The 18,532-nt window shown below is 33.5% G+C and overlaps 1 protein-coding gene across 1 annotated transcript; it reads left to right on the forward strand.

Moving 5' to 3' along the window:
* Positions 1 to 12,614: 12,614 nt before the first annotated feature.
* Positions 12,615 to 13,376, forward strand: HELRODRAFT_180215 (hypothetical protein; the record flags this gene model as incomplete). Its single annotated transcript, XM_009029547.1, has 2 exons — positions 12,615 to 12,820; positions 13,124 to 13,376. 2 exons carry the CDS (start codon positions 12,615 to 12,617, stop codon positions 13,374 to 13,376), a joined length of 459 nt encoding a protein of 152 aa, XP_009027795.1.
* Positions 13,377 to 18,532: the final 5,156 nt, after the last annotated feature.

Raw genomic sequence — 18,532 nt, forward strand, 5'->3', positions numbered from 1 at the left:
CATACATACATACATACATACATACATACATACATACATACATACATACATACATACATACATACATACATACATACATACATACATACATACATACATACATACATACATACATACATACATACATACATACATACATACATACATACATACATACATACATACATACATACATACATACATACATACATACATACATACATACATACATACATACATACATACATACATACATACATACATACATACATACATACATACATACATACATACATACATACATACATACATACATACATACATACATACATACATACATACATACATACATACATACATACATACATACATACATACATACATACATACATACATACATACATACATACATACATACATACATACATACATACATACATACATACATACATACATACATACATACATAAACACATGCACATACAATATAAAATACATAGATACATGCATACACATACAATATGCATACATACATACGTACATATACAGACGTAAACGTAGATATACAGCCATCCTCCAAGGCAAATTGAGATGCATTGGAAAGAGGTATGTTTGCATTAGTTTGTTCGTGTTTTTTATACAATATGTATTTGTTTGTATTTTTTATATACCTGTATATATAAATTTGTATATTTTGTATATACAGAAACAATTTATATTTTGCAGTTCACGATTTCATATGTTTGAATTTGTTCGTGTGTCTGTATAAATTTGTTTGTATGTTTGTATAAATTTGTTTTCATGTTTGTATAAATGTGTTTGAATGTTTGTATAAATGTGTTTGAATGTTTGTATAAATTTGTTTGCTTGTTTGTATAAATGTGTTTGAATGTTTGTATATTTATGTCTGTAGGAGCTCGTTTGAGTATCATTGATATAATATACAATATGTTTGTGCACATCAACACAACATCATCTAACGTGATATTTACGAGATATACATGATATATGATATATATATTTATATAAATAATTAATTTAAATTATGTGAAGAAATTGCTTTCTTGTCAATTTATATAATTTTGGGATGAAAGTTTTTAAATGAAATTTTTTTAGGGTAGATTTGTTTTCGTTATGTTGCTTTTTTTGCACTCAAACTTAATATTGAGACATTCTATACCTAAAAATATCACTGAAAATTTTAAAACCATTGAAAACATCATCACTGCTAAAAACCTCAATCAAAGATTTAGAATATTAAGATGGTATTTGACGAGCCATTACAGTGGAAGCAGGCAATGGCACACTATGGCATAAGGGCTGCGAGCTGAAGTGCCCTTAAAGCGTCTATACACAGCAACAAATTTTTGGTTCTCACTTTGGCTTTTAACAGCATAAAAATTTTTTGTTTATTCCAAAGCCGAATTAATGTTTCATATAGAGGTATGTTTTTGTTAATTTAATGCATTGTTCGTATTTTTTAAAAATAATTATAGTAATTACTATTACTACTACTACTTGCCCACACGCACGCACGCACACACACCACACACACACGCGCGCATAGACAAAATCATTTAATTAAAAAAATTAAATAAGGAAATGGAATGTTTTTTAGAAAAGAGAGGAAGATATAGTTAAATGAAGAAGAAGAGAAAAAGAGAGAGAGAAGAGAGAGAGAGATAAAGATAGATAATAGAATGAAAGAAGGAGAGAGAAAGGAAGAAAGAGAAGAATAAAAATGAAAAAATGGGAAAAATAATAAGGAAGAGAGTGGAAAAAAGGAGAATTTTTTTTGCCAATTCAGGTTTTTCTCAATATTCTTCATTTGGAACGCAATTTCCAGGTAAAAACTATTTATTCCCGAGCTAGAATCTTGTTTTTATAAAAAATGTTATAAATGTTTTGAGACTAAAATAAAAACATACATTGACATTAAGTTTTGTATTTATCAACAAAACTTGCCTAGAATGTGTGTGTGTGTGTGTGTGTGTGTGTGGTGTGTATATGTTTTTGTGTATGTGTTTTTGTGTGTGTGTTTTTGATTAAAAACGTTTTGAAAGATTACAACAAAAAAATTTGCGAATTTTTAAAAGATCCTAGATAGGCAAAAAGATATAAAAACAAAACAAAAAGATATAAAAACAAAAGAAAGACAAATATTTTTAATTAAAAAAGATATTGCTATTCACGCAATGGATAATGGAATAATATCATTTCCTTCTCCTCCTAACTAACTAACTCCACCCACCATCTCATCATCGTCGTCTGCTGATTATAAATGAATTTGTTTGCGCTCAGATGTTGTGGCTGTTGCTGTTGACGATGATGATGATGTTGTTGTTGACGATGATGTTGTGTTGACGATGTTGTTGTTGTTGACGATGATTTGTTGCTGTTGTTGATGATGATGATGTTGCTGTTGTTGGCGATGATGTTGTTGCTGTTGTTGATGATGAAGATGATGTTGGTGTTAATGATAATGATAAGGGTAATGTTGATGATGATGGTGATGATGATAGTGATGGTGGTGATGAAGTAAAATAAACACGTTGGTGCTTATTCTGCTTATGCGGCTGATGTTGTTGTCATTGCGAATATTTTGTTGTTATTACTTTTGTTAATAATAATAATAGTAATATTATTATTATTATTATTATTATTATTCCTCTAAATGACTTAAACGTTCTTATAAACTGACAGCATTGAGAAGATTCACGTGACATATACGTACGCCTACACACATGATGATGATGACGACGACGGTAATGATGATGATGGTAATGGTGGTGATGATGATGTTGATGATGATAATGATGGCAATTGCTATAATGACGGCAATAATGATAATACTTATGATGATTAAAATCATTATCAACATCATCATCAGCGTCATTATCATCAACGTCATCATCATCATCATAGTCGTCATCATCATCATCGTCGTCATCATCGTCATAGTCATCATCATCATCATCATCGTCAGCAACAACAAAAAATGGAGCGCAGACAATATACGAAATTCGATCGTGAAAATACAATTTCAACAAAATAAATAAAAATCTTCACAAGAAAAACGTCATCAGCATCGTCCTCATCGTCATGATCATTGTCACCATTACTATCATCATCATCATCGTCATGATCATCGTCACCATCACCATCATCACCATCATCGTCGTCAACCTCATCATCGTCATTACCATTATCATTATCGGATCAGTATCATCCTCTTCGTCATCATCAATACCATCATCACAATCATCATCGTCGTCGTCGTAATCATTTAATTTTATCGATGATGAATTATTCATTATGAATAATCGCAGTGTTGTTAGCGAAAGCTATGGAAACAATAGCAGCACAACAACAACAACAATAATAATAAAAATGGTGATAATAATAATAATAATAATAATGGTGATAAACGCGTAAAGCCTGGGAAAGACAATATCTATAGCGACACCATACGGATATAAATATCGAGGTGATTGTCTGAAATAATGGAACGCGCTCGTGTTATCGACGGACAACCACCACTACAACAACAACAATAGTAACAATAAAATAACAAAAACATCATCATCTTCATCATCGTTGTCATCATCATTATCATCATCTTCATCATCACCATCATCATCATCATCCTCATCCTCATCATCATCATCATTACCATCATCATCATCATTACCATCATTATCATCGTTGAAACAGCAACTAAAACAACAGCAACAAAAAAAAACAATAGCAGCAGCAACAACAAAAACAACACAACAACAACAACATTGAACGCATTCTGTCTGCTTAATAACCCCCATTCTCGCCTCATTTTAGCCCATCATGTACACACACAGCACATACATACATGTAAAAATGCGCGTGCTACAATTTGTGTACAAGCAGGCCGCACACACACACACACACACCACACCACACGCACACACACAAACATACACAAACATACACAAGCACACATTCAGAGTTGTACACACATAAATACACATGAATACTTTACAATGTTTTGTGACGATTTTTAATCTTCTTTTGAATTGCAAAATTTTTATCACGCCACTAAACAAATTGAAACAAAATTTATTTGTTTTGTTTTAATTTTTAGTGAATGTTTGAATAAAAAAGTTAAGTTTAGTTAAGTTAAATTAAGTTGGCTTGTCAAATTACTCAAAAAAGTGTTATAAAAATCATTCAAAGAATAGACACTTAACCTTCAGGAAAAACTCAATCAAAAAAAACTTGCATTTCTCAAAATCTTTCTAAAAAAAGATTTCAAAAAAATGAATCAAAACTCAAAAAAAATTGTTGCCAACACGTTCAGATGATGGTTACAACGTAAGAACTCAACATGAGACAACACGGTGAAATGAGCAACACTTTTTGATTTGCTGAAAAAAAATTTTTTGTTTCAGTTCAGTTTTTTTGACAACGTGAAAAATTTAGTTTGCTCTAAGGCATTTTCACAACAGTACAATTTTTCGGGTTAATACATCCGCACAAAAAAACACACAGACACACACACAAATAAATATATATATAAGTATGTATGTGTATGTGATTGTATATGTGTGTATGTATGCGTCTAAATATGTGTGTGTGTGTGGTGTGTGTGTGTGAATAGATGAAGTTAATATAACATATTAAAAATAGTTTTTGCATTTTTTTTATCTGACAACCAAAAATAGCCGTCAAGGAAATGCCTGGTCACTATTCACGGAGAGACTTCGGGAAGGTAATAACAAAGATCTTATTTGAGATGCTACGTCTATTGCTTATGTATGCATGCATGCATGTCTGCATACTTATAAACATGCGTACACACATATACATACACACACACGTACACACATAAATATACACACACATGCGTACACACACGTACATGCACGCACACAGGCATACAAGCATATACGAACATTTGAAAATGTGACAGTCGAAGTTTTTCTTTTGTGTTGAAATTCTAGGATGGATGATGAATATTGAGTTTCCACCTTGCTAATTAATCATTGTAGACAGACAAAGACACACGCACAAATACACAGACACACACACAGACAAACATATACATAGACATTTTTTTACATACGCACATATACTGTTATATACACATTCGTTTGCATTCACATGCAAACCACGTACAAACGTATACACAAATATAAACACATCATACGTATAAAATCTTTGTTTGTTTGTGTATGTGAGTGTGCGAATATATGTGCGTGTGAATGTGTGATATTAATCGTCACCACCGCTTTTGCAGTTGCTGAATTCGCGGCTGGATGTGTTGTTCTTGGTCGATGGCGACACAGTTTATTCATGTTGTAGGTTGTGTGGTTGTTGTTGATGTTGTTGATGAGGTTGTTGTTGATGATGTTGCTGTTGTTGTTTTTGTTGCTGATTTTGTTGTTGTGGCTGATTTTGTTGTTGTTGATGTTTTAGTTGTTGATGTTGTGTTGTTGTTATTGTTATGGCTTCTTTGAAATGGACTGACTTCGTTAATGCTATCAATATGTTGATGTTTACTCTGGTGGTTGCTGCAGTTGCAACAGAAGTTGATTGGTTGAAGAATGTTCTTCATTTCTTTATTAACTTTCATCCCAGCCCCTCTTGACAAGCAGGCAATAGAATGTTTATTGCAGTTGATGCCTGAGAAGGCGAACGCATAAATTAGAAAAAAAGGCTGCAAAAAATACATAAATACCTGATATAAAATGTAAAGATACAAACAAAAAACAAAACAAAAAGAATGTAATTGGTAGAAACCAATCTTAAATCTTTACGCGGTATATAAAACCTAAATAATTAGATTCCTACTTATACCTCAGTATATGGGTATGGTATATACCTATGTATTTATACAAATACAAGGTATCTCCGCATGTATATATACATACATGTACACTTACCCATGCCTCAATGAGCATAATGTTAGGCAAGGCATAACGCAATTGGCAGCATCGTGTGTTATTTAGAAGTGGGTTGCTCGGAAATCTTTCCTAACAATTTGTCCGTTTGTCTCTGCTTGTAGGCTTGCGTGTGTGCGTGTTGTGCACTGTACAGAATGTTTGCGTGTACAAAATAGATGCGTGTACAGAACGGGTGCGTATGTATATCCAATATGGAGAAACGCGTGTGAAGGTAATTGCGTATGATGAGTGGGAAATTAATTGATCGGATGGAGGGGAGCAACGACGTTTGCGTACAACAACAACAACAACAACAACAACAACAACAACAACAACAACAACAACAACAACAACAACAACAACAACAACAGCAACAGCAACAACAATAACAACAACATCATCAACAGCAACAACAACAGCATCAGCAAGTACATAACTATCGGTGCATTGTAATTTGAGTATAGGCTTGTGTTATTATTTGCTGGCTTGGAAAACATTTATCTATGGCATATAATTATGTTCTTTCTATACGAACTCACATAATAATGCACTGCAAAAAAAAATCAATATTTTTTCAAAAGGAAATTTCAAAAAGAAGACTCATAGGCAAGCGATCATGGCTTGCACGCACAACACAACTCACCACATTCATTAATTAAGTGGGACTGCGCAACGCTGGCACCATCGAAGTAATAAAAAAGGTGCCGATGTACAAAACGTGTACGAACAAAAAGGTGTACAACAATTGTGAACATTTGAAGGCAAACAAGACGATGTACACACGCATACACTCTCTCTCACACACAAACAAACACACACACACACACATGTATACACATACACACACAATTTCATATAAATTGCAATAATAATATAAGCATATAAAAAATAGTATGAATTCTATGCTAAGTATATGATAACACAATTGAAGCATCGCATAAACAATAATTGCAAGCTCCAATTAACAAGAGAAATCGTAAACAAAATTTGATTGGAAAAAATGTCGAAAAAAATGTTTCCTTGTTATAGTTTCAATATGTACCAGACTTTGTTGTAGTTCGTATTGAAATAATATATATGTATATTTCAATATATTTATGACTTTCCATAGTTTCAGACAATCTTATTATTATTGCTAACTTGACTAACTTGCACGTGTATACTTTTCGCTTTTTGTCGACTAACGTGTCTTCTAATATTTCAATTAACGTTTCTTTAATAAACAATTATATTAAAAACAAACAAAGAAGTTTTTTATTTTAAACAGGTTATGAGCCCAGAACGCTTAATAAATTGTTTAGAGAAAAAGTTATTTTGAAAAAAAAGAAAGAGTGACTAAAAAAACTTTTCCAACTTTCGTTGAAGCAAGAACATCTATTTTTTTTTCCTTCAAAATGGACTCAAAGCTTCAAATAAAACAGTTAAGTTGCGCAGCCGATTGGTCCATTTGGAAACGTCGTGTTCGAGATTTCATGGACTACCATGAGGGCGCACTTGATGTGATTGATGGAAAGTTGCCGAAACCAGAATTACTAGAAAATCAAACAGAGCAACAGACAAAAGATTTTAAAAATAAATCAGATCTGTTTAGAAAGGTAAACAGTTATGCCAAATCAGTAATTGCGAATGCAGTCACAGAAGGTACATACCAAAAGATAATGGACAAGAGCACAGTGTTTGAAGTTTGGGAGGAATTAAAAAAAAATTTTGAAGCGTCAACTAAGGACCAACTGTTCCAAGTTTGTAGCAATTTTTTTGATTTCAATTGGATAGCGGATGTAGATGTATCCGGCCAAATTGCAAGATTGAAGACTTTATGGAACGAATTAAACAGTGGGCTTCAGGCATCGGGAGAAAATAAACTACCAGAGCTGCTATTAGTATGCAAAGCGATGCAGATTCTCCCAAATAGTTCCCAAAACTTCAAATCAAGTTGGCTAATGCTAGGTGAAGAAAAGCAGTCGATAGATGATTTAATCACTCATCTCTGTGCTTTCGAAAGAGAGAAAGACTTTCGACACAATCGATAAATCATCAAGGCAGAACGCCTTAGTTGTAAATGTTGAAAAACCAAGTTTCAACAAATCAAGAGATTTCACTAAAAGGACAAAACCAGTTGGTAACTGCAACTATTGCCATAAACCTGGACACTGGGTTAAGCAATGTAGAAAGTGGGTCAGTGATGGAAGACCTTTTAAAAATTCCAAAAATGTTTCAGCGACACCCAGAAAAGCATATGATGAAACATCAAATGTAGTTTTGTGCACGTCAGCCAGTAATCAAACACTGAGAGACAACACTAAGTGGTATATTGACAATGGAGCAACAAAGCACCTAACGAACAATCCAGATAATTTTGTTACTTTTGAGAAGTTTGTTGCACCATGTTCTGTTCAAGCTGCAGGAAAAGAAGTTCTTGCTGCTGTGGGTAGAGGCGAAATAAATATGCTTTCAACAGTAAATAACAAACAACAGTATATAAAACTCTCAGATGTCTGGTATGTTCCAAATATAGGTAGAAACCTATTTTCCATATTAGCCGCACAAGATAAAAATTCAAAAAACAGCAAGTTTGAATCTTATGCAACCAAATGTCAACTCAGTATAAAGAACCAAGTGGTAGTACAAGGGACAAGACAAGTAGATGGTTCCTTGTATGAGGCAAACTTGATTTCATTAACTCCAGATACACTGGCTGAAGTGAATATAGTCAGTGAAAATTCAATAGTGCAGCTCTACCATGAACGTTTTGGTCATCAAGATAAACGTCACATAAAGAATGTTATAGAAAAGGAGTTAAACATTAAAGTTCATCTTGACAAGGATTTGTGTGAATCATGTTTCTATGGTAAAGCACATCGGTTAAAATTTGGCAAGAGAAATGCAACCAATAAACTAGGTGAACTACTATCAACAGATGTTTGTGGTCCTTTCAGTACAGAATCATTTAATAGTAAACGATATTTTGTTGTTTTTAAAGATCATTACAGCAAAATAGCATAATGAGGTTCATTTCTTTTCTTAGACACAGAAATGAAGTGAAACAGGCACTACAAAATATTTTGTCTCAAGCAGCGACTCAAGGTCATAAAGTAAAAGAATTTTTGAGTGACAATGGGGGTGAGTTTGACAACGAAGAAGTTCGAAACATCCTGCGCAGCCATGGAATCACGCAAAGACTAACAGCACCATATACACCTCAACAAAATGGTGGTAGTGAACGTGAAAACAGAACAATAGTAGAAATGGCACGCACATTGAAGTACTCAAATCCAGATTTTGAATTTCCAGTCGCTATGTGGGCTGAGTTATGTTCAACTGCAGTATATTTACTTAATCGAACAGGCAAGTCGTCGATTGAAGATAAAAGCTCATTTGAAATTTGGACAGGTAAAAAGCCGAGAATTAATCATTTGAGAATAATTGGCTCTACATGTTTTGTTCACATACCTGATCAAAAACGTCAAAAAATGGATAAGAAAGCCATAAAAGGTTACCTTGTTAGTTACGATGGTGACGAACGCTATCGTATATGGCTCAAAAATCAATATAAAACGATATTCTCAAGAGATGTAGTTTTCCAAGAAAAACCTATGAAATGTACAACATCATTTGAACATCAGACTCAAAAAGATTTTACAACAGATCCTCAAATCAATTGCAAATCAGAAAATGACTCGAGTAGTAGAAATGATGATTCAAAAGAAGAAATTACAGATGACACTGAGAAGATTATAGATAATTCAGTTAAAGTTCAACTCAGAAATAGGTCAAGCTTGCAGAAACCTAAGAAGTTAGATGATTATGTGATGCAGGCTGAGACATATTTATTAGATGTACATGAATGAACCAGATACATACGAAGAAGCCATTCAAAGCAGAGTCAGACTGAAACTCCTGTGTGGACATATGGGACTAATGTCATAAAATGTTTTGAAACAAGGGAAATAATATATATGTATATTATATATGTTTCAATATATTTATGACTTTCTATAGTTTCAGACAATCTTATTATTATTGCTAACTTGACTAACTTGCACGTGTATACTTTTCGCTTTTTGTTGACTAACGTGTCTTCTAATATTTCAATTAACGTTTCTTTAATAAACAATTATATTAAAAACAAACAAAGAGGTTTTTTATTTTAAACAGTTCGTTGTTGACTATGTTGAATTTTCCATCCCGGTTGGCTAATTCATAAAACTAATTCAATCGCTTGATCGCGTGGACGGTGAATGGCAGAGGAGGAGAAGATCCATTGTTGGGGATAATTTAAAAAACTCTCGACACATTCATCTTTTTTCATTTTTTTGTTCTGCTTCCTTGAAACCTTTTGGGTTTTTTCTGTTTCGCCATCCATGCAGTTGCAGGGTTTTTTTGAAATAGAACAAAACGCTGTCCTCAATTTCTTATGAAAATATGCAAGCCAATGATTATCATACCAACACACATACACAAACAAACACACTCACAAACGAACATACTGTCGACACACTCACACACACAAACAAACAAACGTACATACACATTCACACATACCATAACCAACATTAAACACACACACAAACTTACAAACAAAAAAATCCAATTGAACTAGTAAATATGTAGAGAAAAAACCCAGAACAAACACACTTGTATGAAGAATTTTTTACTGATGAAAAAAAATACACAAACATGGAATTTGCATATAAACTAAAATATTATGCCTGCATGTTTGTATATGTGTTTGTATGCGTGTTTGTATGCGTGTATGTATGTATGTGTGTATGTATGTATGTATTTATGTACGTATGTATGCTAATTTAATATGCTGATTATTTTTGCATTGCTCCTACCTTAAAAACTCCAGAAAAAAAAGAAGTACATACCTTTTTTCATGATCTATTTGTTTGCCTGTTGTATATTTTATTTACATTTTTGTAAAAATTTTTGTTTATTATTTATATATAATTATTTTATTATATTGCTATTCATTTTTTTCTTGTTATTATTGTTTTATTTATTAATTCTATTATTATTATTTTATTATTTTTTTTTATTTGAATAAGTTCACTCGACAACGTATTGTCACTTGTCCTTTGAACTTTCATACATTCGATACTTTGAGTTTGTTTTCTCTGCATTCTTTTTCTTTGAAATTTTTTTGTTTCATCCTCATTCATCATGATAATCGTCTTTGTCGTCGTCATCACCATCATCGTCATCATCATCGTCGTCGTCGTCATCAATAGTAAAACATTAACAAAGCTAGAAAAAAAATTCTCAATAGAATTTTTTAAACTTTTTCGTCTGCAAATATTTCAACCGTATAAGACGGAAAATGACTTTCTCTTCATCATGAGAATTAACTAAATGTCATTTCCTTTATTCATTCATTTATTTATTTAGTCATTCTTTCGTTCGTTCTTACGTTCGTTCGTCGTTCTTTCATCCAGCCAATCAGACAGACCAGCGATCCATCCATCTAACCATCAATTTATATATTTGTTGATTCACTCATTCATTCATTTTTTCACACAAACAAACACACACGCACATGTTTATTCATCGTTGTGTGTGTGCGCGTTTATATGCATGTGTATATTTAAATGTGTGTGCGTGCGTCCATGTGTGTGTGTGTGTGTGTTTGTGAATCATTGTTCAAAGTTGATTGATCAACGAATGAATGCAGAACGAAGGCTGTGCACAAAAACACTTTTATCTGAAAAATATATATAAATAAATATAAATATTATTAATGTGTATGTGTGTGTGTATGTACGTGTGTATGTGTGTGTCTGTGTGTGTGTTTTGACAAAACCGTAGTTTCTCACTGTTACGCATATTTGTGATGAAAGTTGAATGGTAAATCAATGATGATATGTCTCTATTAATTATTTACGCACCTTATTCTTATTCAGTTACAATACAACATCAACTTTGTGGCATCAACCTAAAAAAACAAGGAGGAAACTACAAAAAGACATTGTGTGGCATTTGTAAATTTATTTGTATTAATGTTAATGACATCAACAACATAATTGTTTTTGTAACTACCATCATATATTTTGCTTGCAATCATCATTACTCCGTCATCATCAACAACAACAACATCGTTATCATCATCATCGTTAATGACATCCAATCAACATCGTCATCAATCTCTCTCTCCTCTCTCTTCTCTCTCTCTCTCTCTCTCTTTCTCTAATTTATCCAGTAAAAGCCTTCAACAACAACAACATCATCGTCGCCGTCGTCATCATCAACAACATTATATAATATAAATCGTTGATAGTAACAACAGCAACAACAAAAATAACAACAGCAGCAACAACAACAACAATATCAACAACAACAACATCATCATCATTGTCATCATTATTTTCCTCATCATCAACAAAAGCATTGTCATCAAAAGACTTCTTTCTCTCTCTCTTAACATAATCAACACAACAAACCACTTCATTAAGAAAATGACATTATTTAAAAAAGAAGCTAACTCCTAATTTCCAAACTTCATCACTACAATCAGTTTCATTACGTCAAAATAATCAACATCTTCAACATCATCATCATCATCATCCTTCTAATCATCATCATCATCATCGCTAGCTATCTCATAGGTAATAGAAGTAATTTATAGAATAATTTTTCAAAACGACGTCATCTTCTAAAATAGCAACACCAGCAATTTCAAACTCAAAAAACAACATCAGCATCAGCATTCGTTAAAAAATGTCATCATTTTCCGGTTTTCGGGAAGGGATAAACTTCCTGAAGCGTAGATTCAGCTCAAACGATTTACCAAGTGAGAGCCAAGATGAAGCTGAGCCCGTCGCCACAACAACCACAACAACAAATACTTCTACTGAAACTAACAAAACGGAAGCAACCACCACAGCCAACGACATTCCAACAACAACAACAACCACGTCAACAACGTCATCATCAGCCAACAACGACATTGCAGTTAATTCCCAATTCATTCCAAATGACGTTCATTCCACAACAGCTGTTACAGCAACCTCAACAACTGCATCAGCTACATCAGCTGCAACTACAACAACAGCTGCAGCAACAACAGCTCTAGCTCCCAAGTCATCATCTCTTTTGTCATTCCCTCAAAGAGGGACTTACCCTAGCGCACCAAGCTCACCTTCAAAGAGCACTGGTAGTAGTGGCGGTAGTAGTGGTGGTAGTGGTGGTAGTAGTAGTAAGTCAAGCGATGGATTGTCGTTTACCAGAAGTTTGTTTGGTAGAAATACCAGCAGCCAGCAGCAACAACCTCAGCAGCAGAGGACATTCGGAATATTTGATAAACACGTTCCTACTACGACTACTGCAGCCTCAAACACGGCTGCAACGTCGACAACAGCCACTACTGCCACTTCTGCGCAACAAGTTGGACTGCTATCGAAAATGTTGCTGGTGGTGGATGATTCTCTTGACGTTGTATGGTACGTCGCTCGCATTCGTCTCATTGCCTCTCCTCAGTGACTTTTTTCCAAACTATTTTCGTCACGTTTTTTTTTAGTTTGCGCTTATTCTCAGATGTATTGTTTGTTTGTTTGTTTTTATGGTTTTTTTATTTGTGTTTGTTTTGTTTTAATTTTTAATTGTGAATAGTTTTTATTTTTAGAGATTTGAAGGTTTTTGTTTTGCAATCTTTCGTTAGCTTGTTAGCTTGGCATTTTCATATTTCTATTTTCTCTCCAGACATTTGTTCGCAACATTTTCTGTTTTGTTTATAGTCGTTTGTTTATTTTCAGCTATCAGTGAGTGTGTGTGTGTGTACGTGTGTGTGTACACGCCTGCGTGTGTGTGTGGTGTGCGTGTGCGTTCGTGTGTGTGTCGAAGACAGGCTTTCATTGCTATTTTCCTCATCTTCGATATCTTCATCAGTGTTATAGCATTTCATCACCATCTTTGATCGTGTATCATCACGTCATCAGGTCTGTTATAAAATATGATTATCTTTTTAGCTATCGTCATCGTCAGAGTCAATGTAATCCCCACCACCACCACCATCATCATCATCATCACCATCATCATCATCATCATCAACAACAACGTTGTTTTAATCATCACCATCGTTCGCAACAACATCATTATCATACTTCTCCTCTTCTTCTTCCTCCTCTTCCTCCTCAGCAGCAGCAGTGGCAGCATCAGCAGCAGTAGCCGTAACATCATCATCCTCATCATTACTGTAATGACCTTCAATGCGTAGTTTTTCCTCTGAGATGCAGTTTAAAATTGTTAAGCGTAGAAGCCATTGTGGAGAAATTTAAAAGAAGAAGAAAAAGACGTTTAATAACGATAATTAAATGATAACAACATGACGATGATGATGGTGATGATGATAATACAACGACGACGATGATAATAGGATGGTGATAAAAATACTGAAATACACGTTGTGTTAGTATTGATTGAGTAATGTAATATGAAAAAAAACAGCCATTGTATCTAGACAATGTAATTAATTATATGTAATTATTAAATTATTATTATTAAATTGTATTATGTAATTATTTATCATTTTATTTATATTTTTATATTAATTATGTAAATAATTTTATTATTTTTTCAACCAAATCGTCATTATTTAAAAAAAAAATCACAATTTGCTCTCGGTAATGAACGCATGTACGTTGTACGGTGCTTAAACACGTTCATAATAACGGTAAAAAATTACGAAATTTCTGCTCACTACAATACCAGAATTAATAAATAAATGTTTTTGTATGTTGGTAAGTTTGCGTGTGTGCGTGTGTGTATGTGCGTGTATGCGTGTGTGTGTGTGTGTGCGTGTGTGTGTGTGTGGTTGGTTCGTGGAGATATGTGATATTGCTTATTGACTTGACTTCTATGGCGTCTCATTCTTTGGATCTGACGCTTCATAAATGACTTTGTGGTGATGATGATGATGATGACGGTGATAATGAGATGATGGTGAGGATGATGACGGTGATTATGATGATGATGACGGTGATGATGATGATAGCGAAGACGATGATGGCGATGATTATCCGCTTAAAGAAGATGATTGTAACAAAGTTATGCATTTACTTATAATGAAAACAACGAAGATGATGATGAAGATAATAATAATGATGATGATAATGATGGCAATGACAATATGACATAACGGTAGCAACAACAACAGCAGTAACAATTATTGCAACTACTACTACAACAACAGTAACAATTACAACAATAACAGCAACTACTACTACTACTAATAATACTACTATTACTACCACTAATACTTCTACTGCTATTACTACTACTACAACGACGAAGATAAAAAATTTAAAAGTAAAAAATGTAAAAACAATATCAAGAGAAGTTATATCTTAACGAAAAAATGTAAAAATGAAGAAAATGAGATGATGGACTGAATAATGAAGGAGGAGAGGAGGAATTAAGTTATTGCTTTCCTTTCTACCCGGAGATGCAGTGGAATATTAATGCAGCGCTTCAAAATGATGACCTCAACGGTGGTGAAGAGGATGACGTCACTATGATGATGACGACGTAACGATGATGATGATGTAACGATGATGATGATGTTGATGATGATGACGTTAATATTGATGATGATGTTGATAGTGAGAATGATGACGATAATATTGGTGATGATGATAGTAGAGTTCTCAGATTACATCAATTATTCAGTGATGTGGAATAGTTTTAAATGTTTTTTTTTCAAAATGGCAGTTGTAGTAGTAGTAGCAGCAGCAGTAGTAGTAGTAATAACAGTAGTAGTAGTAGTAGTAGCAACTGCAATAGTAGTAGTAACAGTTTAGCAATGTCCGGCTCTTTGACAAGTGCAATATGCTACGACGATGCCGATTAATTGAATGCCTCATTTGCTGGTGATGTCCTTGGCGGGTGATAAAAATTCTTTATGATGAGAAAGATGTTTGATAATAATGAGGATGATGATGATGAGGAAAATGATTATGGTGAGTAGGAAGAGGAAGAAGAAGAAGATGATGATGACGAGTAGGAAGAAGAAGAAGATGATGATGACGAGTAGGAAGAAGAAGAAGATGATGATGACGAGTAGGAAGAAAAAGAAGATGTCGGTGATGTGTAAGAGGAAAAAGATGATGGAGCTAAGAAAGATGATGATGGGTATGTTGGTGATGACGTTGATAATAATGATTTTGTTGTTTATGTTCGTTTGATATTGTATCAATAACTTTGAAGCCGTTTTATCGTCCAATAACTTAATCCATCACACATTAATTATTTTTTCATCATTCGTTCATTCATTCCTTTGTTTGATCTTTTGTTTAATCAATCAATAAATAGTTTTTGTTGACAGGCATTTAATCAATCAGTCAATCAGTCGATGAGTTATTCATGTGTAACATTATCAACATCATTATTAATTCTTTCATTAATATTTTCATTCAATCGTGCTTTCATTAAATCAGTGACTCAATCAATCATCTCTATACTCAATCAATCAACAAATCAACCAATCAGCATTCAGGCAACAACCCAGCCAGCCAACCAACCAATCGCCAATCAGTAAAATTTTTGTTTACATTCTGCTGTGCGACTCAACCAATCAACTCGCCATCAACGATGTCAGACCATATAATGGACATTAATGTTCATTTCGGTGCATTATTTTATGTATACGCATATGTTTGTATGTATGTATGTATGTATGTATGTATGTATGTATGTATGTATGTATGTATGTATGTATGTATGTATTATTATTATTATTATTATTATTATTAAAACACTTAATAAGGCGCCAATTAAAATCAAAAAGTTCTCAAAAGCGCCATCCATAGCAATTAAAAAAAATAAAGAACAGTATACAATGGCAGTTATTAATAAACAGTTCAAAATCAAAATCAAAGTGCAAATAAATAAGTTTTCAATTTCTTCTTAAAATCATCCAGCTTCAAGTCTTTAGATTTCAAAAATCTTGGCAAACTGTTCCAAACAGCCGGTCCTGAAACAGCCAGATTTCTTGACGCGATCTGTAAATTGATATCCGGGACAACCAGCAAAATATTATCATCTGACCTCAGCTTCATGCCACTCATCATTACGGATTTTTCTTCTATTTTATTGATCAGATAACCTGGTAACAGACCATGTAACGCTTTATACATTATTAGGCCTATTTTGTATGTAATTCTTTTTTTAACAGTGAGCCAATGAAGACTTTCCAAAATAGGAGTTACATGATTGTATCTGAGACCACCGACAATCAACTTGGCCGCTCTGTTCTGTACGGACTGAAAAGTAGAAACATGTTTATCAGGTAACCCGTAAAAAAGGCTATTGCAGTAATCTAGTTTTGAAAGAACAAGTGCATGCACCAACGTCTGAATAGCCGATTTATTTAAAGAATTACGTACTTTGTATAACTCTCTAATCTGAAAGGAACATGCTCACACTATCGTTTTTATATGATCCTGCATCGATAATCTGGTATCCAGTAAACAACCCAAACTAGTTACTTTGTCACAGAACCCAATCTTGACGTCATCAATTTCCACCGAATCAATATTTAGTTTTGTCAACTGCTGCCATGTTCCAACGGGAAGAAATTGTGATTTCTGTTGGTTCAATTTGAGACCATTGTTAGACATCCACGTTTCAACATTGCTTAGACACTGGACCAGTCTATTTATTTCACATTGTAGTAGTTCTGGCTTATTACTAATTATTATTTGTATGTCGTCAGCGTAAGCGTGATACTTAAAACCAAACTCATCAATAATCTTTAAAACCCCAGCAGTGTACATGACAAAAAGAATAGGTCCCAACACTGAGCCTTGAGGTACTCCTGATGTTAAGACCATTACATCAGATAAAACATTTCTGAAAACAACCTGTATGTATGTATGTATGTATGTATGTATGTATGTATGTATGTATGTATGTATGTATGTATGTATGTATGTATGTATGTATGTATGTATCAAAATCAAATCAAATCAAATCAAATCACTTTTATTCAATCAAACAAAACAAAAGCATGAATGATTCGGAGACCAAAAAAAAGAAAATTAATTCTTGTGGGCTCGGCCACCGTGCAGCTCAAAATTGCTTCTCAATGATAAAATAAAATTGTCAGTAGGAGAAAATGTATCAATGTCAATGAAATATGTACACACTTATATACATATATATACATATACATTATTATCCTTGAAAAACAGAACTTTTCGTAATTAAAAAATTTTTCAGTTTATTTTTAAAAAGATGCAAAGTGTTACAATCTTTAATTTCTTGTGGAATCGTCTCCCATATTCCTGGGCCGGTGTGTTTCAAACTCATGCAGAGTACTTTAATTCTGGCTGGTGGAGCATAGAAAAGTGGCGTGTGGCGTGTAGTTCTTGCTTGAATGGAAGTTCCAAAAGTGAAAAAGTTTCTAAAAAATGCCGGCAACTGCTGACGTAGAAATCTAAAAATGAATGTTGCAACGTGGTAGATGAACAAGTTTTTGATGTTGAGTATTTTCATCTCGAGATAATATTCACTTGTGTGACAATGAGGATGAAGATTTTTAAATATTCTGATGAATCGGTTTTGGCATTTTGTTAACTGTTTTAGATGAATGTCAGGACTGTTTCCCCAAATTACGTTGCAGTAGATGAGGTGAGGAAAGA

Source organism: Helobdella robusta, assembly GCF_000326865.2.
Source record: "Helobdella robusta unplaced genomic scaffold HELROscaffold_60, whole genome shotgun sequence".
Lineage (NCBI taxonomy): Eukaryota > Metazoa > Annelida > Clitellata > Rhynchobdellida > Glossiphoniidae > Helobdella > Helobdella robusta.